The sequence below is a fragment of the Hyaena hyaena genome, unplaced genomic scaffold (genome assembly GCF_003009895.1).
Source record: "Hyaena hyaena isolate Hyena2069 unplaced genomic scaffold, ASM300989v1 scaffold_901, whole genome shotgun sequence".
Classification (NCBI taxonomy): Eukaryota; Metazoa; Chordata; class Mammalia; order Carnivora; family Hyaenidae; genus Hyaena; species Hyaena hyaena.
In genome coordinates, this window is record NW_024081527.1 from 257375 (window position 1) to 280940 (window position 23566).

A 23566-nucleotide genomic window follows, 5' to 3' on the forward strand; every position below is an offset into this window, starting at 1 on the left:
AGTTCAGTGAGTACCTAATGAACTGACCTCGACCAGTCCTGCCTCAGCTCATTAAGGGTGAAATTTCACTAGGTCAGCCGCGTTTTGAGGCCTTTCCAAGGTGCCCATGATTCATACATGTTGAGGTCGCAGGGATACTTCACAGTGGGCATCGCAGTCACAGAATCTGATCTCTGGCATCTGGTAGCGTGCGAGGATGCCGAGGGGCCTAGACGGGCCCAGAGGGCTTTCTTGCAACTTTAATGGAGAGGTGAGAAAAGTGCGGTTTTATACAGGCACTGGAATTAAATGAATTCGTGAGAGCAAGCCGAGAAGCCTACGTGGGGGAGGGGAAAGAAGCGCGAGAAGAAAGAGAAGAGCCTTCTCTCCGGTGACGCGCGATCACGAGGCATTCTCCCGACGTGGGCGCTCACTATTGGCTGAGTCCGAGCTGACGTCCCCGCCGCAGCCCGGGCGCGAACGGCGGAAAAGGCGGCACCGCACTGGAAGTTGGCGAGACGCGCGCGCTCCCGCGGCCCGGCCCGCCCCCGTTCCCCGCCCGCCAACCCGCTCGTCCATTCCCTCTTCGCGCCCAGTTGGCCACGCCCCCGTCCGAACTCGCCCCTCCCCCACAGGCCGGTGGCGCGCGGAAAGCGCGTCACGTGATAACTAGCCCCGCCTCTTCCTCTCGGTCCCATATTGAACTCGAGTTGGAAGAGGCGAGTCCGGTCTCAAAATGGAGGTAAAACCGCCGCCCGGTCGCCCCCAGCCCGACTCCGGCCGTCGCCGCCGCCGCCGGGGGGAGGAGGTATTAGGGGGAGAGCGGGGGGTTGATGGGTAGTGGCCGGCGTGGGGGGCCTAGCTCGGTGGGAGCGGGGAGGCCGGGTGGACCGTGTCGACCGTCCCGCGCTCTGCGTTGAGACGGGCGGTGGGAGGGGGAGGGGAGCGGGCCTTGGAGGCCTCCTGGGGGCTCTTCGCCCCCCCTTGCCTTCTCCTTCGGCTGCACAGGTGGCCCCTTGGATGTGTTTTGTGGCTGGAGACATCGCGGCAGAGGAGCTGGCCGGCTAGCCGCGCGGCCCTGGATCCGAGGCCGAGGGCGGCATGGCGGGCCTCGGCGGGAGCGGTTGGGAGGAGGCGGTGGGGGAGGGGAGGGGACGAGCAGTCACATCCGGGCGAGTGAGCAGGCGGGCGGCGGCCACATTGACATTGATCCACTGCCGCGTTACGAAATGGCGCATTGGGCCGCAATGGCCGCCGCCTCGCTCCGTCGCGGGGAAAGAGAGCGCGGGATTGGAAGGAAGCGGGAGGAGGCGGCCCGGCAGAAAATGCCACAAACGTTCTCGGGTCTTGGGGCCTAGTGCTTTCGCTGAAGTTCTGCCCGCGCGTTTCTAGTCCTTTCAGATCTCTCTAAGGCGGCGAGAATTTAATTCTCCTGTTTTTTTCTTCGCAGCACCCAGTTGACAGTAATGAAAATTTTAAAAGTTTGCTGCTTTAAAATACTTACTGATCTGCCATTCTTGCTAAAGTTCTTAGAATTATACATATTTTCGCGCCTTGTGGGTTGGCTGTGGTTGTAGTTTCTTTGATTTTTGCTGTAGAGGACTGCAACCACAGTTGAATTTTTCCTGTTTGAGATAATTTTATGTGGGTTATAATTTTTTTGTCTTTGTTTTGTCGGTTAAATGTAGTTAACCAAGACTGAAAAGATAAGGCAACGTGAATGGTGCTGTAGGCTATTAATCATTTAACATTTTTTTCTAGCATGTGACAGTCTTTTCATATTAAATGCCTTAACATCTCTACTTTGGAAGACACACGAAGACATTAGAATGTAAATGTGAGCCCCTTTATTTAAGGACTTTGGATGGACTATTCTTAATGCATGCATTAAATGGCAGTTCATGTAACTTAAGGAATTAATTAAATTGCAAAACAATTCAGGCCATATCCTAATCTTAATTTTTTTAAATCTCATTTCCTTTCAATGTGTTCCGTTCTTGTCAACATTATAGATTACATTTAATATAACTTGTCCTTTTTGTGATCTTGTGTTTTTGAAATTTTTGCCATGTGATAGAACTGCAGATGCAAATTAGTTATAGGAAACTATCAAGGTCAATAGCGGGTTTCTTTTGGTAATTTTTGAAGAAAGAATGCTGGTTTAGCCTGGTATTGAGGAATGCCTATTTTAACATCTTGATTTTCTTGAAGCCGATGAATTTTTAAAAATTTGCCAAACAGGACCTTTGTTATATTTCATAGTTTTGTGGTTTAAAATTAAATGCTTGAAATGTAGACTGAGGAGGGAAGGCATGGATGGAATACTGCTTCTACAACACAGTAGCAACTTCTAAACTGTTCCCAGATACTTTTAGTTGAAATCTAAAGTTAAGGGACTTTTGATTCTGAAATTTTCTTGGACTTCAGTATAGCTGAATGATGTTGGCATTTGAAAGGCTGGCTATAGAATTTTTTAGTGTTGGTACCTTTAATCAGTTGATGTGTGATCTTAACTGCAATTTTTAATTGGACCAAGTGTTAATGGTACAGGAATTTGATGTGTTTATTATTTATAGCCTATTAAAGACTTGTGCACCTTAGCGATTCACCTACTAGAAGAAATAATTAAAATGTATTTGTTTTCTCAGGGACATGATCCAAAGGAACCAGAACAGTTGAGAAAACTGTTTATTGGTGGTTTGAGCTTTGAAACTACAGATGATAGTTTAAGAGAACATTTTGAAAAATGGGGCACACTTACAGATTGTGTGGTAAGTTAACTGAAAGAACAAAAAAGGTGGGTAAGGAGTGTGGGAACTGTATAGATGTGTTTCAGTACTTTAAAATTTCTGTTTTGTAGGTGATGAGAGACCCCCAAACAAAACGTTCCAGGGGGTTTGGTTTTGTGACTTACTCTTGTGTGGAAGAGGTGGATGCAGCAATGTGTGCTCGACCACACAAGGTTGATGGGCGTGTAGTGGAACCAAAGAGAGCTGTTTCTAGAGAGGTATTTTGATAATACTATGCTGCATAACAGGCAAAATTGTTGAGTATTTTGAATTTGGATTTTGACATGTATTTTTTTATTTGCAGGATTCTGTAAAGCCTGGTGCCCATCTAACTGTGAAGAAAATTTTCGTTGGTGGTATTAAAGAAGATACAGAAGAATATAATTTGAGAGACTACTTTGAAAAGTATGGCAAGATTGAAACCATAGAAGTTATGGAGGACAGACAGAGTGGAAAAAAGAGAGGATTTGCTTTTGTAACTTTTGATGATCATGATACAGTTGATAAAATTGTTGTTCAGAAATACCACACTATTAATGGGCATAATTGTGAAGTGAAAAAGGCCCTTTCTAAACAAGAAATGCAGTCTGCCGGATCGCAAAGAGGTGGGTACAATAATGTATATACACACAATAGAAGTGAGAGGCGTTTGTAAAGTTTTTAAAGATCTTCTTTTCCCATTTTAAAGGTCGTGGCGGTGGATCTGGCAACTTTATGGGTCGGGGAGGAAACTTTGGAGGTGGTGGTAACTTTGGCCGTGGTGGAAACTTTGGAAGAGGTAAGATAGTTCTCTTCTAATGTGTCTACCTAAAATTAATTGCTAAATTGAGTATTTATTTTTAATTCATACCTTTTCCTCAGGAGGCTATGGTGGTGGCGGTGGTGGCAGCAGAGGTAGTTATGGAGGAGGTGATGGTGGATATAATGGATTTGGAGGTGATGGTAAGTTTTTAACTGTTCGATGTTTTGACTTTATGTACTTTATTGGACGTTAAGCATTTGTTTGTTTTGAATTTTAATTAAAACTTGTGTGCTTGCCATTAAAGTACCGTCAACTAATGATTTAGAAGACCAGATTTATTTTTCCCTCTAAACATTGAACAGTAGTTTTCTTTGGTTAATAACATTTATTGTACTAGCAGTTGAGCCAGATGTCTCAGTGGATACTGTTCACTATTTTCTTTAGTGAACTTTAACTTCAAAAAGCTAGAACAGTTTTTAGTATGAAAAGATAAATATTTAAGCTTTTATCTTAATTCTCACTGGCCTAGGTTTTTGATGCTGTGTTAATGTGGTATTGCCAGCCTTTAGAGTATTAGTCATTGGTTTATTTTTCAGTTAGTTGGTGGTGATGTAAATCAAAGTATAATAAAAATAAGATCTATACATTTGTGTTTTTTGTGATTCCCTTTTTTTTTTAGGTGGCAACTATGGTGGTGGTCCTGGTTATAGTAGTAGAGGAGGGTATGGTGGTGGTGGACCAGGATATGGAAACCAAGGAGGTGGATATGGTGGCGGTGGTGGAGGATATGATGGTTACAATGAAGGAGGAAATTTTGGAGGTGGTAAGCTTTTACTTGTTTTAAATACTCTGTATTATATATAGCCCATTAAGTTGATTTTAAAAAGTATTAAAGTCGTAGCATTTGGTCAAATCATAATGTTAGAAAGTACTCAAATGATGGGTGATGAAACTGAATTTTCTTTGCTGTCTATTTAGCAAGTTGGTAAAATGTGTTCAACTCTACGTAATTGAAACGGACATTTTGTAGTAAAGTATTTATTGCCAGAATTCCTTCTAGGCACTTTAAAATTGGACAAATGGGAACTGGAAATTGAATGTGTAGACACATTGAAATGAATTGGTTGTCTTCAGGTTTAGGTGACAGTACTATATTGAATTTTAATGTCATAGGTGCATTTCAGAAAAGTTTCCATCATAATTCCATGATATTGTACGTGAAGAGCTTTGTTACAGATACATTAAGTTTTATTGGAGTGTTAATGTTTCAACAGAAGGTTTTTAAGTTTTTATTATTTTAAGTTAATTTAACTTTCAAGTAAGCTCTGTGCCCAGCGTGGAGCTTGAACTCAAAACCCCAAGATCAAGAGTTGTATACTCTCTACCCATTGGGTGAGACAGGTCACTTCAAAGATTTTTTCTTTTTCTTTTTTTTTGTTTTTAATTTTAGAGAGGGGGCCAGAAAGCAAGGGAGAGAATCTCCATGCTGAATGCATGGAACCCCATGTGGGCTCCATCTCAGGATCATGAGATGATGACCTGAGCCGAGATCAAGAGTCAGACGCTTATTGGATTGAAGCACCCATTTTTTTAAATAATAGCTCATTTACAGTATGTTCTTTGTCATTGTACTGCATCAGAATTAGAGTGAATCAAGCACACTTCTGATGTTAGTGGTATGAAGGCAAGAACAGGAACTGGGTGTAGCATCTAATGTGGACAAAAGATAGCACCTATCTACATAAAAATTTTTCTGGACCATCTTCGCTTTGATTTCTCCTCTCCTACTGCCTGAGGTCTGCTAGTTGGGCCTCTGTTGGTGGTGGAGTTGGTAGCTCTATAAACTGTTTAAGAAAAAAAAGGGTTGCATTTTGAGTCTTACCGAGTGTGCTGGCTGTCATGATAATATATACATAAGTTAAAAGAGGAAAATTGTGTAGGTCAACCACAAACAAAACTTTTGTAATTTCAGGTAACTATGGTGGTGGTGGGAACTATAATGATTTTGGAAATTATAGTGGACAACAGCAATCAAATTATGGACCCATGAAGGGGGGCAGTTTTGGTGGAAGAAGCTCGGGCAGTCCCTATGGTGGTAAGTACTTTATTTTTACTTCTCTGGTTAAAATTTTTTTCATGAACTTCTTAATTTAAAAATTTATACCAATTTTTATTAAACAACATGTGTATTTCTAGGTGGTTATGGCTCTGGTGGTGGAAGTGGTGGATATGGTAGCAGAAGGTTCTAAAAATTTTCAGAAGAAAAGGGTAGGTATCTTTAAATTTTTATCATGATGATAAAGAATATGTGGAACTGTTCACTGAGTGTAATAATTTTTTTATCCTGTATTATTCAACAGGCTACAGTTCTTAGCAGGAGAGAGAGCGAGGAGTTGTCAGGAAAGCTGCAGGTTACTTTGAGACAGTCGTCCCAAATGCATTAGAGGAACTGTAAAAATCTGCCACAGAAGGAACGATGATCCATAGTCAGAAAAGTTACTGCAGCTTAAACAGGAAACCCTTCTTGTTCAGGACTGTCATAGCCACAGTTTGCAAAAAGTGCAGCTATTGATTAATGCAATGTAGTGTCAATTAGATGTACATTCCTGAGGTCTTTTATCTGTTGTAGCTTTGTCTTTTTCTTTTTCTTTTCATTACATCAGGTATATTGCCCTGTAAATTGTGGTAGTGGTACCAGGAATAAAAAATTAAGGAATTTTTAACTTTTCAATATTTGTGTAGTTCAGTTTTTCTACATTTTAGTACAGAAACTTTAACAAAATGCAGTTTTGAAGGTGTTTCCTTGTGAGTTAACAAGTAAAGAAGATCATTGTTAATTACTATTTTGTATGAATTTTGCTAAAGTTAACTGTAAAGAAACACCTGCTGACTTGCAGTTTAAGGGGAATCTATTCTCCGCATTTCCAAACCATGAAATGAATGGGCTCTGACATGTGGAGAGAATAGATATTTGTATGTTTGCAATGTGTGTTTTAGATAAATAGAATTGGGTATTTAAATTAGCATATTTGTGAATTTAATAGCATTAAGATTTACCTTCAAATGAAAAAAATCTCAAAATTCCTATTTGGTTTTTGTGCATTTTATTTCAAAATGTAATCTCATGATTTCAGTGTGTTAGCTTTGCTGAGAGTCCTAGCTGTGTTCAGAACATCTCCATTCTTACATTCACCTTGGTCACATGTGAACTGCCATAGTTTAATTTGGGTGTAAAGAATGTCTACTGCCCTTCGTTTAAACTCTGGAAAGGGGTGGTGGATGTTTTCCCTTTCCCTTAAAAAAACCATTCTTAAAACCTTTTGAAAGTAACAGGACCACTAAGCCTGCTGTATCTGAGCAAATTAGTGGCTACTCTTCCCCCCCCCCCCTTTTTAAAGCACAAGAGGCCCATAAGTCTTCAGTTATTTTCCTTGGTTTAATATATATCTATTTTTTTGATACAAGCTTTCAGAAGCAAGATAATAAAAATCATGCGTTGTTGAACCCTTAACTGGCTGGCATGCTTTCCTGTGTGTACCCTGTATATTTTACTGGATAAAACCAAGGACAGTCTGGATAAAATCATCCCAAATGATGTATTACAGTAGAAGTGTAGCACAGTTGCTTAGTACCAGCTTCTCACTTCCCAGAGACCCAAATTCGAATTTGAATAGTCCGTTCTTGCTCACTTAAAAATCCAGAAGAATACACTGTAAAATTCCATATGTATGCTTGAACATAAATCGTGTTGGTATGAGTTAACAGTTTGGTTTGGAAGACCCTGGTTGAGAAGAGTTTTAGATAAGGTCATAAATATAAAAACCAATGTCTACTGTTGTGCGCCAGCTAGTGCTTACAATTTCATTCGAGCCCTAAGTATGTGCTCTGCTGTTACTCTTTTCTTTGGCAGTTGAACATTGAATTCGAGATTCTTATTTTTGTTTTCAGAAGTACTAAGCAAAACAAGCAATAAAAAGGGGAATGGGGCGTGCTAGTGTTTGAATATGCTTTCTTGTTGCTCTAATTCTGTGCCTCTGTGCATTATTAATATTTGGATGCATGCAATGCCAGCATGGAAATCGGTCTTCACAGATACTGCAGTTTTCCAGAAAACACTCACAAACCAATAAATGTAACAGAACAACATTCCATTTGTTAATGGACATATGTGAATAAGCAGCGTAGAAAATAGGCTAATACTAGAAAATGGTTAAGTCTTTAACAACTTCAAATGTGGTTATATAAATGGACACTGTCAATGTTCATAACTTAAACCTGGGTACCTGGTCAAAGGAATGCTTGGGAAACATTTTATTAAAATTGAGCTAAATTGTCTCAAGTTCTTTTATTCATATAATAAAGGTTGAAGGAATGGGGGAGATTGACATTTCCTGTTTCTATGTTTGTGAAATTGTTTGACACAACCTTGACAGTATCCTTAAATGGCATATGAGGTTAATTGTACTGTTAACAAACTTTCTATGTTCTGGAACTAGTTTAATAGTGCAAATACTTGAAGTAAGTTGATGTTTGCAACCTATAAGCAGGTGAAATCTGTGTATGTGACCTGTTTATAAGTTGTATTAGCTTAGTTCTTGTGAACAGTGTGGAAAAGTAAGCCATGAGGAGAGCGATTTAACCAGCTTTAAAGGACCTAAGATGTGCATTTTAAGCACAGTGTGGATCAAAGGAGACTCACTAAGACAGGACTTCAGCAGCCTTTTGAGTATGGACAAGTCAGCATAAATAAAGAATGACAAGGCAGCAGCAAGAGCTTCAACTACAGAGAAGTGAAGGCATAAGATACTATGATGATAGTGAGCAACTTTCCAAAAGCTAGTTAAATCTGCTTATTACAACTGAAATATCGAAGAAAGTCTAGCAGGAAGGAGCTCTTCGCCTTTTGGAACATCAATGAGATAGTTGCCACAGTCACTAGGTCTAGCATTTAGACCTGCAAGGAAGGGCAATAAGCATTAGGTAAGGCTTGAATTTGAATTTTTTCACTAATTAAAGAGTAATTTTTTGTAAAGCAAGGTAAGAGTAATCTTTTTGATTTGCAGGTTGAATGAGAACCCTACTTGCCTAAATGAGGAATGTCTTTCCTACCATCTTATATACGAAGGTTTCTGGCTGGGTAAGGTTTGTAGTTCACAGTAAAAGCTCATGACACCATTTGTTTCCCAACAAATTTCTATGACATTTTGAAACTATTAGGTACATTGACAAAATTACTCAGCTGAATATTTTAGAACCGCATCCAACACATTTTAAACAGCTTCAGGCCCTACAACAGCCATGAATATTTATCTTGAGTCAGATGTGGCCCCATGTACACAATTCATTGTTGGTGTCTTTAGGATAAAGGTGATTTTTGATGAGTAACCTCAAATTTTGTGAAGTTTTTGTAATAAGCATGACACTTGTAACAGAAGCATTAAGCTGCTAATCCTCATTCCATGAAAAACACCTTAGAATGAACTTTCAGAATTGTCAGGTGATAGAAAAATGGTCTTCATTCAAGTGGTCTCATAAGTTCTCTTGCATATAATCCAGGGAATTACCTGAACTAATATACATTTGGGTTCTTTTGTGTTTTAACCAGTTAACCAGAAGTAGTAGGGGTCCTAATTATGCTAATATTCCCTTAAAAGATTTCTCAAAGAGTAATTAAAATATTACTCAATTAGTATTTAAGTCAGTTGCTGATTATTCATAAGGGCTATTACTATCCCAAAGGGCTTATTAAAAATTGAATTTGAGGGGCTCTTGGCTGCCTCAGTCTGTATAGCATGTGACTCTTGATCATGGGGTCATGAGTTCAAGTCCCACGTTGGGCTTCAACTTCAAGAAAATTGAGATTTGATGTTTACGTACTTTGGGGGGAAAAACACTTTTGGGGAACAGGCTTTTAAAACAGTTTCTAAAGTATGAAGTTAATACATAGGTGTAGTTTTGCCAGAGTTTATTCTCAGAAAATGACTGGTTGGTGTTTCTCGATCCAAATCAGGACTGAATTTCCACACATAAATAATGAAGTGTTGAAGAGGTAATAATAGCCTTTTAATTTTCTTTTATCGTGAAGCACATTACCCAATATAGGTAACATTTTTTTTAAGGCATTGTTCTTTACAGTCCATCTCCTTTCTTATGAAATAAAATGATTTTATTTAAATGTAGTTCCACTGTCATTTCTGAAAAATGTGCTCTTCAGTCATAACACCAGTAAGCCAAATAAGGAAGTCCTAGAAGGAGGGAAATGGTTGAGCCAGACTGTTTATAACGGATTTTGTCAAACTAACTTACAGATTATTGCTTCCCACACTACATTAAAAAAAAAAAGCCTCATGGACACTCAGAAAGTTCTAAAAAAGAAAACCTGGTACTAAGGATCATTTGTTAAGGAACTGAACGGTTGGAATAGGCTTGGTTTTAAGAGTTCTGGCATGTTACAACTTGAAACATTTCTAATTAAGGGACATTATCTTGAAGTTCCAATAATTGAATGTCACAAATAGGGGAAATAAGTTAATGGCAGGGGTAATGAAAGGATTGTTAGCCTATATAATACTCAAGATTACTTTTAAATTTCAATGTTTTATCCTGATTTTTAAGACTTAAGAGGTGGTCTGTAATGGATTCAAATGTTTCATTTGTAGTATAATGAAATGTTTACAGAAAGATAACTTTTTCATTAAAATATTTTTAGAAATGTGTGTGTTGTTTTGTTGCTTCAGTGTTTGTGTGATTTAAACACTAGGTGAATATTACATACTTGATTACTAATAAAATAATGGGAAACTTGAAATGAGCTTTTACATAGCAGTTAAAGATACGGGTTTTCTTCAGGGGGAAACATACGTGACACTGGAAATGGGGATGGAAAATAAACTGAAAGCCTGTTAGGGATTTAAGTCTTGAATACCAGCATATGAGATGCTTCGGTGATGAGTGAGGAAACAAAGAATACAGTTAAGGATACTTAATGTGACTAAGTGAAAAGAAAATTGGGAAGAAAGATAAAAGGGTTTCAGCTGTTGAATGAATTGGGTTTCAGTAGATGGGTTGAGTATTCTGTGTGAGGGTAGGCTGGGAGAAAAGTTCAAACTGCAATACTGCATTTTAGTCCAAATGAAGGTAATCCTGTTAAAGCAATGTTAGGTAGTTTCAAGAATTGTGATTTTTAGGAAAACACTAGCGCAAATATTTGGAGTCTTCATTTTAATAGCTGTTACAAAACTTGTTAAGTAGAAGGTACAGCCATTTAAGGAAGGAACTCTAGCTGTTAGGATTGCAACACATTTTGCTTGGGTTCGATTTCAACACTGGTTTCATGGTATATGCAGTGGTCTACTCTGCAGCAGGATGTACCTTATAATTCCAGTATGACACTTTTTAAAGGACTTGTAATGGCAAGGGTGCATTGAACTGCATTCTAGAGGTTAAGTGGGTACCACACTGAAAGGTAGGAAATAGGAATTTGCCCAAGATACTTCTAAAATGTTTTGGTAAGTGGATAAATAAGTACAAGGGTGTAAGAAGCAAATATGAAATGGTTGGGTTTCACCATATCTATATAGCCATATGTCAAAAGGGCCTATAATGACAAAAGAGGAGTTCTGGCAAATGTTACTAGTTAACATTTGGAAGTTAAAATGCAGGTAATTTCCACTTTAAACAGCCTATACTTTGTTTATAGAAATGTTGAGTAAGCTTTATATATACTTAGGAAAAGAACTCTTGATAGGTGGTCTATTTGGATTTAATCTTTGTCTTTTTTTTAAACCTTTAAATAGGTATTAGAATAATGTAACTAGGTTTTTGTTTCTATATGTCAAGTTTAATTGTCAGTAAAGTATTTAAATACAGAACCTAAGCTGTTTTGTGAGCTTGGAGAAGTTATTTGGGGTTTCTTTATGCATGCTACCCGTTGGCAGTTTGATGCCAACAGACCCCTAGAAATCTTGTTTTAATACACATTTAAATATGTAGAATTAAACATTACTTTGGAAATAGTAATCAAAATTTGACTTAGTAATACATGCTTTAAATATTAAATGAGGCTAGTGGGGTCTGACCTGTGACATAAGTTCTAATGCATGAATGGTATTTAGAAATAAGAGCAGTAACCTGCTTATGTTTAACTGATGGTTTGCTGCGAATGCTGTTGTGGTTTGTTGTCTGTAGTGTTGAAGGAAATGTTAAATTCGTTAACTGTTAGTAAAAAGAAGCAACTTTCTCCATGAGAAGTCTAACTTAAATTCTATTTAGATTAAGAGCTGTTTTTACCTAATAACGTTTTTGTAAAGTGGAGATAATACCCACCTTATTAAGTCTAAAGGTCAAATCTGATACTGGATTTAAAGAACTTAACCTGGGGTCTGGTCCGGCCTGGTCCATCGTCTCTAAAGATATTTTGGGTAATAATTATGGGTGCTTTTTTAATTAATATCCTGAAGAATACTTAAAATTTTAATGGGTTACAATAAAGGTAATTATGCCAGTGTCTTATGAGGTTTTTTTTCCTCCACTCCTCGAAGCTTTTGTGGTTAAATATTTCTTAGTTCTCTTGGGGTGCCTTTGGTGGCTCATCGTTTAGGCGTTGGTTTTGACTCAGGTCATGATGTCTCAGTTTCATGAGTTGGAGGCCTGCATCGGGGTCTGTCCTGGCAGGGTAGAGCATGCTTGGGATTCTTGGTCTCCCTTTCTATGTCCTTTCCCACTCATTGGTGTTTCTGTCTCTAAACTTTAAAATTCATGAAGTTAAAATCTAAACTTAAAAAACTTACTATATTTTTGAAAAATTTCTCCAGTTCTCATGAAGAAACAAAACTGGACCTGTCCTGATAAGTATCTGTAAAATAGGAAGGAGTTACTTTGTGTATGTTCTGAGGCTTAAAAACAAATATGGGTTAGAAGTGTAAGTTAACTGGAGTAGCCACTCCTTCCCTAAACATGGGCTTGAGAAATCTCAGCAAGAAAAGGTTTTTTTGCATAACAAATGCAGTATCGTTAAGATTTCTAAAGTGCTTTCTAGAAATCAATGTAAAAGGCATAGGTACACTTTTTTTTTTTTTTTGAAAAAAATCTTAAGGTTCAGTTTTGAGAGCGTGGGTGCAAGATGAGGGGCAGTGAGAGAGGGAGACCCAGAATCTGAAGCAGGCTCCAGGCTCTGAGCTGTCAGCACAGAGTCTGACATGTGGCCTGAACCTGTGAACCTTGGGATCATGACTTAAGCTGAAATTGGGTGCTTAACCGACTGAGCTACCCAGGTGCCCCCCGCAGAGGTACACATTTTAAAACTAGGAACTTGAGTTTAGTGTTCGACTAGTTGGATAGCCAAAATCTGAAGATCATATAAAGCTCCAACTCAAGTCTAGATCAAGAGATAAAAGTTAGGCTTTATTTTTTGTCATGATTATGTTAGGATTTTTGTATTGGGATATTTTGGTTCCTAGTTGTGCATAATCTCGTATGTTCACTATTTCATTTATTTTTAGAAAAATGAGTTGGGGAGGGGCAGAGAGAATCTGAAGCAGGCTCCACTCAGCACAGAGCCTGACTTGGGGGTCTGTCTCACAACTGTGAGATCACGACCTGAGCCAGAGATGGATGCTTAACCTACTGAGTCGCCCAGGCACCTATTGATTGATTGTTTTTAGAGAGCTAGAGAGAATGTTTAGTACTTACAAGTGATTTTTTCAGATACTGTGAAAAAAAAAATCATGAATCACCTCAATGAACTCGACTTCTGTCAGGCTAGAAGTCTGTTCCAGTCTGCACAGCAGTGCTTTTCACGCCTTGTAAGTGCCAGCCAATTCTAGGTGTTCAGGTTAGGGTGCTGGTAATGGATTCATGCCACGCTCCCATAATTTTGTCTAAGGGTGGAGCACTTTAATCTTTTGTCTTGAGGTTGGGAAAATGACTCCTCCGGGGATCTCCCCACCAGCAGTTAAAGATTCTTGACTGTGTGAGACAGGCCAGCAGCACAATCTGAATGCCTACTACATCCATTAGTCTTTGAAGTCATTTTCAACCCTGAGCTGAACTTTGTCATTTGGGCCAGGTTTTCTTACTGGCTAATTTGACTTTAGTTTATTTCACTAGCAACTAAAAGACATCCTAATACCAGGCTAAGGAAAATGAAAAAAGGTCTATTGAGTGCTTAGTGAGCTCGGCACAGTACTTTCTGCATAGTAACAATAATTCTCGCTCTACAGATGAGGATATGAGCCTGAGTTATCGGCTCTGTCTTGAGTCAATTGGAGGTCATTTAGGAAAATGGCAGCAGCAAGCCCATCCAATCTGCCTCTAGGGCCTGTGGACCTCTGCGTTGTAGCACTTACTCTAAATGTGTTTAATCCTCAAGAAGAATCTCCCATTACCCCACTTTTTTTTTTTTTTTTTTTAAAGCTTATTTTTGAGAGAGCGCAGGTGAGCAGAGAGGAATGAGAGGATCCCAAGCAGGCTCCATACTGCCAGGAGAGCCTAACAGTGGGCTTGAACTCCTGAACCATGAAATCATGACCCGAGCCAAAATCAAGAGTCAGACACTTGACTGATTGAGCCACCCAAACACCTCTCAGTTCTTAAAAGATGTTGCGACTCCTTCTTCACCCAACAGCTGTTCTATCAGCAAGTTCTTGTAGTTCTACCTTTGAAACCTGCAGAATCCAATGCCTTCTCACACCATTCCTGCTATCACTACTCTAGACCAAAACGACACTATCTCCTGTATTTTAGAGTTTCCTCATCGGTCTTCTTCCTGCTCCAACCTTAACTTTCTAGACTATTTTCAACACAAGGGTAAGGAAACGTAAAAACCAGATGTTACTCCTTATGTATGGCTCCCCACTTTCTTCGGGAAAAGCCAGAGTTCCTGTGAAGGTGTAACAAGGTTCTGTGCCATATTCCACTTCTATCTGCCCTTTGTTTCTCCCCCCTCCGTTTTCAGCTATACACTTTTTTTGAGCAGCAGGCAAAAGTTTATTAGGGTGTAAGATTAGAAAATGAGAATAGTAAGAACTAAGCGCTCTTTACAGAGAGGGGACATTCAAAAGTGAATGCTGGGCAGCCGTATAGTCCTTGTTTTTAAATAGGCTTCAGAACTTTTGAACGTCCTGTATCCTGTCTAATCCTCTTTTTAGCTAATGGGACAGGTCACTTTCAAATGTTACCATCTTAATAGGCTTTTACTGTTTGTAACCCTATTTTTGTTTTTTTTAACTGGTTTGAGAGGGAGGGTGAATCCCAAACAGGCTCCACACTGTCAGCAGGGGTGGGGGGCAGCTTGAACTCCTGAACTGCAACATCACATGACCCAAACCAAAATCAAGAGTTGGATGCTTAACTGACTGAACCACCGGGCGCCCCTGCAGCCCTAGTTTGAATTACAATGCTTCCTTTCTACTGGCCTTCCCTATGCTGGCGTGTGTAGGTTTTGCTGTCTTCATTCAATTCCAGGAGGACTGGGATTTCTGTTGTGTTCTGTACTTTAAAAAATACCTAGCACATGGTAGGCATACCTGTGTTGATGTGAGTAAAATGAATGTTTTCATGTCAACAGATTTTCCTTGGTTGAGATGTGTTTGCTATTGAAGAGCTAAACATCTTGATGTACTTTATTCCTTTAGATCTCTGGGACCAGAAGTTCAGTATAAAATGCTTTTCGTATTTCCAGTGAATGGAAATTCTGAAAATGCAAAATTCCTAAATATGTTAAGTGTGTTATTATGGAAAACACTGTGAATAAACTCAAATGAATTCCAAAGATAATTTAACAGTTGTAATATTCCTTTATTAGTACCAGCTTTTCAACTAAATTGGTTTTTGCCAGAGCTAAACAATTTAATATAAAAAAATGCCTTTTTTTGTTCATACAGTATTTATAAAAAAGTACATAGTGGTTAGTTTTGCAATTTGCTTTTAGCCAGATGTCGTATCATATAAATCTATGAATGTAACAAATGAGATAAGAACAGTATAAATAAGTTTTTGTAGTATTTACACTTATACAGGAACTAGCCCAAATGATGTTCTAAGAAATTAAGTTCGCAGTTAAAGTGAAACTACTGATTCAGCATACTGATGACTTATTTTAATGCTTTTTTAAAGTTTATATTTATTTTCTACACTACTTTTTTTACTGTAATTTTGCATAGAATTACTTATAAAGTATATTTTTGCATTTCACATCACAGTAGGAGCTTTTAGTATAACAGTACAAAAACAAAACAAAACAAAACAAAACCCAACAAAACCCACTAGAGCTCAGAAAAGGTCAGATCCTCCCAAATCTAGTTTTTCTTCACACCTGGCTTCTTACTTTTGGGCACAAGGAACACATTGCCATCTCTCGTTTGCTGCAGGGAGTATTCGCTAGGAGAGTAGGGCTTTCCATCTTCATCACGTAGCATGCTGAAGACTTCAAGATATAGGGTGCTAAGTTGTTTTTTCAGTAGATGGAGGCTTTTGTCATTCTCGCCCTTTTCTTTGAGCAATTTTTCTTTTTCATCTTTCAAATGATCCAAATCTTGTTCCAGTTCCACTATATTTTCCAGTTTTCTTTTTCTGCAATTCTGAGCAGCCACTTTATTCTTACCCCGCCTGCGTATATCTCGAATTAATGCCAGTTGAGCTTCATTGAATTGCTCCTTGGACATCATCTCATTGAAGTCATCAACAGGGAGGTTAATGATCTTTTCAACAGGGAATGGGATGTGGAGAGCTTTGGCCCTTAGCTCATCTCTTGTGAGATGAGCCTCCAAGCGGCTTGAATGTTTGTCTTTTGTGAATGGGGTTTTTCGATGACCGGGACTTACAGGCAATTCTTTCTTGGGCGTGTTTTCACACTGGGCATCACGCACCGGAGTGCTGTGCCCTGGGGACGGTGACAGGGGTTGGACTGTATCTCCAGAAGACTGTACTGGCTGCGTTTTAGGACCATTCTGTTTGACACTCCCAGGGGCACTATCTATCTCTTCCATTTCAGAATCACTGAAGCCAAGCGGCGTGTCTCCATAGACAGAAGATTCCACGGAGTGTTCTGGTGATGCCAGCCCGGGACTTGTGTTCAGCGAAATGCCAGAGTCAGAATCATTGAATTCTGTGCTTTCAGGGTGGCTTTGATTGAAGGCTTTACAAAGTGATAGATCAGAAACATCAATGGGCCCATTAAGAAGTTCAGAGAGTGACTGGCTTAAAGTAGCCGAGGAGGGCATGCTGTTGCTGCTACTGGGTTCTGCTATGAAAGCAGAATAGAATTCATCACCAAAATTGGTGTTTATTGTGGCATCTGAATTTAATGAGTTCACGGTCAACTGGCTAGAATCTTCTGTGGAGAGGATGCTGCTGAAAGAATCCTCAAAAGCACTGAGAAAATGCGGACTGCAGTTACCGACTTCTTTTTCCAGCGAGGGCATCGATGAGTAGAAATGATAATTGGTGTCAATATCTGTCATTTTGGTTTCTGGACTTGGGACCGTGCTAGTCTCAACCAACTTGTCATTTTGAATATTAAGACACTGCATAGAAAAGAAATTTTTACCAAATGTAAGTCACGTTAAATATTTTTAATAGCTGATAATCTATATCTGATGGCAAATTATTTTATTTATTTACTTTTAAAGATTTTGTTTTTAAGTGATCTCTACACCCAACATGGGGCTTGGACTCACAACCATTAGGTTAAGAGTCACACAAGCCACCGACTGAGCCAGCCAGGTGCCCCTGAGTGCAAATATTTTTAATAGCTGATAATCTATATTCGATGGTAAACTCTTTCCCCATCCCCATTCTTCCCAAGCTCTTCTGTAATCCAGATAATTCATATTTCTAACAGATATTTATGTCTAAGCATAGGTATTATTTTCACAGTTCCCAGACCAGACTTCAGGTTTACAACTTGATCTTTTCTCAAGACACCCAGCCCATTTAACTAATAAAAGTGTACTTAAGTGAGCATGGGCATGGGCGGCAGCTCTCATCACTGATTTAAAGTTTATTTATTTATTTAAGTAATCTCTACATCCAATGTGGGGCTTGAACTCATGACCCTGAGATCAAGAGTTGCTGCTCTTCTGACTAAGCCAGCCAGGCGCCCCTCTCATGACTAATTTAAAAGCACCCTCCAATCTTTCCTTGATTAGGTGCCATATAAATAGTAACTGGAATAAATAATTTAAAGGCACTGAATATGAAAGTGTTTTTGACACTTACTGTTACTAGATCTCAGTTACCTGTAATTCTGGAATGGATAGTAGCTCCTCCCAAACTTGCTCAATGTCCTGCTGCATATTGTCTAAATCAGCAATGACTGACTGAGTGACAAGAGTCTGAGGTGACTGAGTCTGATTAGGAGCAATGAAGACTGGGTTCTCGATTTGGCTGGGAATATCAGGAACAAGTGACTGAAACGCAGCTGAAGAAACCTAGAATTGACAAAGCACTTATCTGTGAGTCTGCCAGCAACAATGGAGAAGAAGTACACTCCAGGGCACCATCACAACACCTTAAACTGGAATTGACCCACAGTTCTGTATTTCTCTAGTTCTTACCACTTATGGCCGCTATTTCTATGTAATGAAACAAATCTTTTTCCCCCTTGCCAAAGTGACTCCAAATTTACTCATTTTAGATTAATAACGTTTTAGCCTATGGATTTGAAGGTGAATTTCAAGGTAAGTAATAATCTTTTGGATTTAATTTGCATCTTCCTGTATAATATTTAGTATAGTGCTTTAAACATAAGAAATTTAGTAGAATTGTTAACTGAGCAAGTCTTGGTTTATTACCCAGCTTGCTTTTTACTCACCAGAATTTATTTCTAAGTTACTTAGAAATAAGTATCAAATGAGTTACTTGTTTGCATGGTTAGGCAGAACCATGCTTCTGACTATGAAGGGATAAGAGGTTTTGGTCTTGGATCGTGTAGGGGCCTTTTTTTTTTTTGAATTGTAATGTTATTTATAGGCTAAGGTTTCTTTGACAAAATTTCCTCCTAAAATATTCCTTTAATGGAGGCACACACACAGAATGTATTAGATCCAGCTGGGGAGTTCTGCCATTAACCAAGTGTTGTACCTCATTGTCATCTACAAATGGGAATGTCTCTGCCAAGAGCTGCATGCAGTCATCGAAGTACAGGGCATCTGGTTTGGGAATGTGGGCAACCTGGATAAAAAGGAAAGACATAAGAAAAATACTTGTTCAGTGTCAATACAATGTTTATAATTCAGATAACCAAACATTTATCTTCTCTTCTTCTGAAAACAGTTTAGGGTAATATAGCACACAGAATCAAACAACCAGACTATCTGGGTTCAAATCTTGGCTTCCCCGATTTCTTGTGTGCTCCGGGCAAGTTACTGAAGCTCCTGGAGCTTCAACAGCCCATCTGTAAATAAAATGCTAGTGATCTGTACTACTGGCTCTACTACAGTCACTGCTGCCACTCACTCAATCCTTACAGGACATTTCCACAGCTTCCAAAGCACTTTCATGTAATTTCTGTCCTCTCAACCCTTACCACGACTCTGTGAGGGAAGTCAGGTTTTGAACTCCTCGGGAGGCTGAAGCCGGGAAGTTGACTTGATATGGTCATGAAGACATAGTAAAAAGGCAAATCCGGAACGCCAGTGCAGATAGTTTAACTCCCCAATCAATACTGCTTTCTTAAACCCTGCCACACACCTTCCTAGGCACTGAGAATTCTGTACCTGGGAGTAGCTGGCAGATCCACTGGTTTCTGATGGGATGTGCTGGGCAGGCTGAACTGGGAGGAATTCACCTGTCTCTTCATCTAGCTGCAACTGAGCAAAAAAGGCTTTCTCTTGCTCCTTTTGGAGTTGCTCTTGTCTTTCCTTTTCAAGTTTTTTCTGTTTTTCCAGCTCATGCTCCTTTCGTCGTTGACTGAAGTCAAATACTTCTCGACTTACCCCAAGGTCTATATCTTGCCTCCAAAGTATGTCAATCAAATCCATGTCCTATGTTTAAAAAAAAAAACAAAAACGAAAGAGAGACCATAGCTAAGATGGTTTTTTAAGTGGCAGATAGCCTATAATTTATATTATGTCACTGTTGATGTTGGGGGATAGGGAAATTACAAACAATCTGAATGGGAACACAGATCCAATGTTCTGGAAGGGCACAGTTAATTCCATTCAATGAATCTATTCATTAAAAGAAAAAACAACCTACAAACACAGCCATCCATTCTAATCACTTAACTTGGATTATTAACGACTGGGTGATAGTAGAGGTCACTAAAGAGCAAAGTAACACGTTGCTCACCAAAGCTCTCGAATTAAAAGAAATCCCACACTTATTTAATGGAATATAGAGATCAGAGCAAGCACTCCAAGCCACTGGTTTATTATGAGACATGGAAAACATGGTCAAAATATGTGCAATTTTTTCTAAACCTCAGCAAATATCCAGTTTACAGGGGATGGGGGAAAACTCTGGTTAAATATCAATCTAGCAGTTGTGAAATATCACCATTCTTTTGGTATTTCCTACATTGGAATACTTTTCCCCATTATTTCTTGCTACTCTTATCCCTGTGACTCACTTATTAAACAATTTCCTCTCGATTTGAGTTTTAGCTCCTGAGGCATGAACAAATTGGTAAAGAAAAGTCCTAGCTAATGGTAATCTTGTGACCCATGGGCGAAGCAAGAGGCTGGTCCTTGGAAAAGGGGTAGTGCCCGCTAGTTTCACTTCTGATAAATCACAAATAACCCTCTTAAAAAAAAACACAAAGGAAAAAAAAAACATGGCTCCACGGAAGGTTGGAAGGTACTGAAAGTTTTTAGATATGGGGAGAATCTTACAATGAGGGAATGGTTATTTTGATTTCTGTAACAAAGCTAGCCTAGGCACTACGTTCAGACTGTCCTAACCACAAATGAGTCGAAAGCAATTTTTTTGATTTATAACTTTAGGTTTTGGAAAAGTCTACACAGGTAGGAAATCTAAATCATTTTCCATTTAAGAAATCATCTATAGTGAAAATAATAAAATGAGGTTGAGACTGGAAAAATCAAGACATGGAGGGAAGGCAGTTGAGGCCTGAAGGCCAGTAGACACTATGCACAAACATCACATGTATTTTGGTTCATATGATGGCTGGCAGCACGGGGTTGCCCAGTGTGTCTAGCCTCTACTTTCTGCCTCCAAGGACAAAAATAACATGGCTGTTGCTTCACTGAGCGGTTAGGCTATTTTTACCCAACAAAGCAGGGGCACACCACTCACCCTAACGGCAGCACAGCTACATGGACAGCAGAGGCCATGGCACTCTAGCCCTGGTGGTAGAATCTTAAATGCTGTAAAGCCCTGATCGTGGGGTTTACCAGTATTCTGGCCTTGAGCAGTGTTAGAGTCTACAGCAAATAGAGGAGGTATAATTAGAACCGCATCTCTAGCTCTTTAGAACTGGCTCAAGTATACCTGTTTTTAAGCCAGCATTTATTAAAGGCTTTCTACATGCCAAGCATTGTTCAAAGTCCTTTTCATATACACAAACTAACCTACAAACAACCATATAAAGATAACATACATCCTATTTTTAAAGATAAAAATACTGAGGTTTAGAAAGAAGAGATACTGCTGGAAAGTATACAGGGATATGTCCTGGGCAGCCTCAGTCCTGGACCCAGGCTTTAAACACCAAGCTACACTAAAAATATAAAATCTGATCACTGGCCAGTGGTCCCCAGATTGGGCAGGATATAAAATCCACTGTCGTGTATATACTCCGCTTTAGCATCTTGGTGATGTGAACTAGTGGCCAGTTTACAGAAGGCTGGGTTGAGCACATCACCTCAACTGCTTTCCTGGCCACCACAACAGAAAAGCAGCCACAGAGCATTTATTCATACATGGCTATCTCCTCAGGGAACTCCCCACTAACACAACACTTGAAAATAATTTCCATTTTAAAAATGACATTTCCATTTTAATGGACACGTTGATCTAAAGGTCATGCTGAATGAGAAAGGTTCAAAGTATTAGAAAGCCCTACTTTAAAATTCTGATTAGACTGGACCATATCTTCTTAGTGAATTTAGAACAGCAGGATATCCTATCTAGGCTTTCTCCAAGCTGAAGCTACAGGAGCTAGATATTAAGGAGGTGTCTGGTATATCCACACCCACTAAATGCTAGCACTAGAATGTAAAGGCGTGCGTGATCACATAATCTCAACTGAACTCCAGTTTCTATAATTATAAGACAGGGAGTACCTGCTCCTACCAACCCCCCCCCCAAAAAAAAAAAAAAAAAACCAAAACAAAACTGATGCAGACGGTGCTCTGAGCTCTTCGGAAGATCAAAGAGAAATCCAAACACTCGTCCCTGCACCTCAGGGCCACTCTGACACATCCCTTCCTCAATTTCCCCAGAATGCCTCGGCAGGTCTTCTCCTTGTTAAGAGATCCCAGGATAAAAACCAACGTCCGGTTTTGACCTTTTCATAAAAGAACTGAAAGAACACGGAAGCAGTTTATGTTGCAAACACCTGCTCACAAATCAGACTATTCCAAAGGATCCCCAGAACCCAGCAATTTCTAATGTCATTTACTCTGAAATTAACAGTGGCAGGTACATCAAGAGCTGATACAAGTCTATTCTTTCCTTTCTCTCCCTTTCCTCCCCACCAGATGAGATGCTCTAGTGGGTTCAGATGGTTTAGCTATAAACTTAGTAAATAACTGTTCTATCCCTCTCCTATCATACAGATGTTGGTGGACCAAGTGAGATGTGAAAGAAATCTCTCTATACATAAAGTATATGCAAATGTTGCTATGCATGTTGACAGTGATGGTTCTAAGACCTGCTGTAATATAAGCAAGATCAAACTCAAGGCCAGTGGATAACAAAGAAGCTGTGGACCTAACTATAGTGGGAACCTGAAATAACATTCAGCAATGAGCTAGTTGGCTCTTCCTCAGGGAGGGTCTGAAATGGACTACCTGGCTTGTGCAACATTAGTTGAAAACAAAAACAGTACCATACTCTTTTATGTATACTTTTATGTAAGCACGGATAGCACATATACCCATTCAACTGCCATTCAATTCCTGTTATTGACTACTCTTCGATGCACAGCCAAATGAATTTTTTAAAATTTCCCGTAACACGATCATAACAGGGGACCCTGATGGATCCTTACACACAAACAGGAAAAGTAAAACCTGAATCGTTTGGATAAGCTCTTGAGCGTCCTGTTCTCCTTCTCTGATTTAAAACAATGCTGGGCCCTAGGGAGCAGAGCAGCTCCTACTGCTCTAGCTTCATTGTCTCCACCAGGAGATGGATGCCACCAAAAGATGTTTCATGTGACAACATCTAATTGTTCTTAATGCAGGCAGCCATCAATGAGATCACAGGGGACCAAAACAGGTTTCAAAGTGTTCTCGGAGGTTTTCCTCTGTATTTTTTTTTTAAGGTTTATTTATTTTGAGAGAGGGAGAGAGCACGCACGCGTGCACATGGGGGAGGGGCAGAGAAAGAGGGAGAGAAAATCTCAAGCAGACTCTGAGCTGTCAGCGCAAGGGGCTCCACATCATAAACCATGAGATTGTGACCTGAGCTAAAATCAAGAATTGGATTCACTTAACTGACTAAGCCACCCCAGCACCCCTCCTCTGTATTTAAAGTTTATTATTTTTTTTAACTTTTAAAATTGTATTTTTTTATTTTAGAGAGAGTGAGCATCGGGAGAGGGGTAGAGGGAGACAGAAGCTTAAGCAGGCTCCACACCCAGCACGGAGCCTGACACGGGGCTCAATCTCACGATCCTAGGATCATGACCTGAGCTGAAATCAAGAGGACACTCAACCCACTGAGCCACCCACCTCAGTGGGTGCCCCTTTTAAAGTTTATTTCCATTTTACTATTTTTTTAATGTTTATTTATTTTTGAGAGAGAAACAGGGAGAGACAGAGTGGGGAAGGGGCAGAGAGGGACAAAGCAGGCTCCAGTCTCTGATCTAGCTATAAGCACAAAGCCCAATGTGGGGCTTGAACTCACAAACAGTGAGATCATGACCTGT

At 39.5% G+C, this 23566-nt stretch overlaps 2 protein-coding genes across 4 annotated transcripts in view; one reads left to right on the top strand and one right to left on the bottom strand.

Annotated features, from left to right (window-relative positions):
- Window positions 1-661: 661 nt before the first annotated feature.
- On the top strand, window positions 662-7844 carry HNRNPA3 (heterogeneous nuclear ribonucleoprotein A3). Its single transcript, XM_039220480.1, has 10 exons — window positions 662-787; window positions 2628-2750; window positions 2840-2986; window positions 3073-3373; window positions 3457-3546; window positions 3630-3710; window positions 4190-4333; window positions 5483-5605; window positions 5707-5778; window positions 5871-7844. Exons 1-9 carry the CDS (start codon window positions 716-718, stop codon window positions 5757-5759), a joined length of 1134 nt encoding a protein of 377 aa, XP_039076411.1. The 5' UTR covers window positions 662-715; the 3' UTR covers window positions 5760-5778; window positions 5871-7844.
- A 7441-nt stretch (window positions 7845-15285) lies between these two features.
- Window positions 15286-23566, bottom strand: part of NFE2L2 (nuclear factor, erythroid 2 like 2) — a 35467-nt gene continuing 27186 nt past the window's right edge. For all 3 annotated transcript variants that reach the window (XM_039220485.1, XM_039220486.1, XM_039220487.1), the window contains exons 2-5: window positions 19227-19493; window positions 18592-18681; window positions 17748-17939; window positions 15286-17033 (exon numbers count right to left, since the gene is read on the bottom strand). In XM_039220485.1, coding sequence (XP_039076416.1) covers window positions 15807-17033; window positions 17748-17939; window positions 18592-18681; window positions 19227-19493 — 1776 coding nt within the window. In that variant the 3' untranslated portion in view covers window positions 15286-15806. The remainder of the gene's footprint in view (window positions 17034-17747; window positions 17940-18591; window positions 18682-19226; window positions 19494-23566) is intronic.

Bases quoted from the DNA above. Each gene is read 5' to 3' on its own strand.
- HNRNPA3 (XM_039220480.1), top strand. From the start codon at position 716: ATGGAGGTAAAACCGCCGCCCGGTCGCCCCCAGCCCGACTCCGGCCGT. The intron at 2,751-2,839 runs GTAAGTTAACTG...TCTGTTTTGTAG, and splicing joins GCACACTTACAGATTGTGTG to GTGATGAGAGACCCCCAAAC. The intron at 5,606-5,706 runs GTAAGTACTTTA...GTGTATTTCTAG, and splicing joins CTCGGGCAGTCCCTATGGTG to GTGGTTATGGCTCTGGTGGT.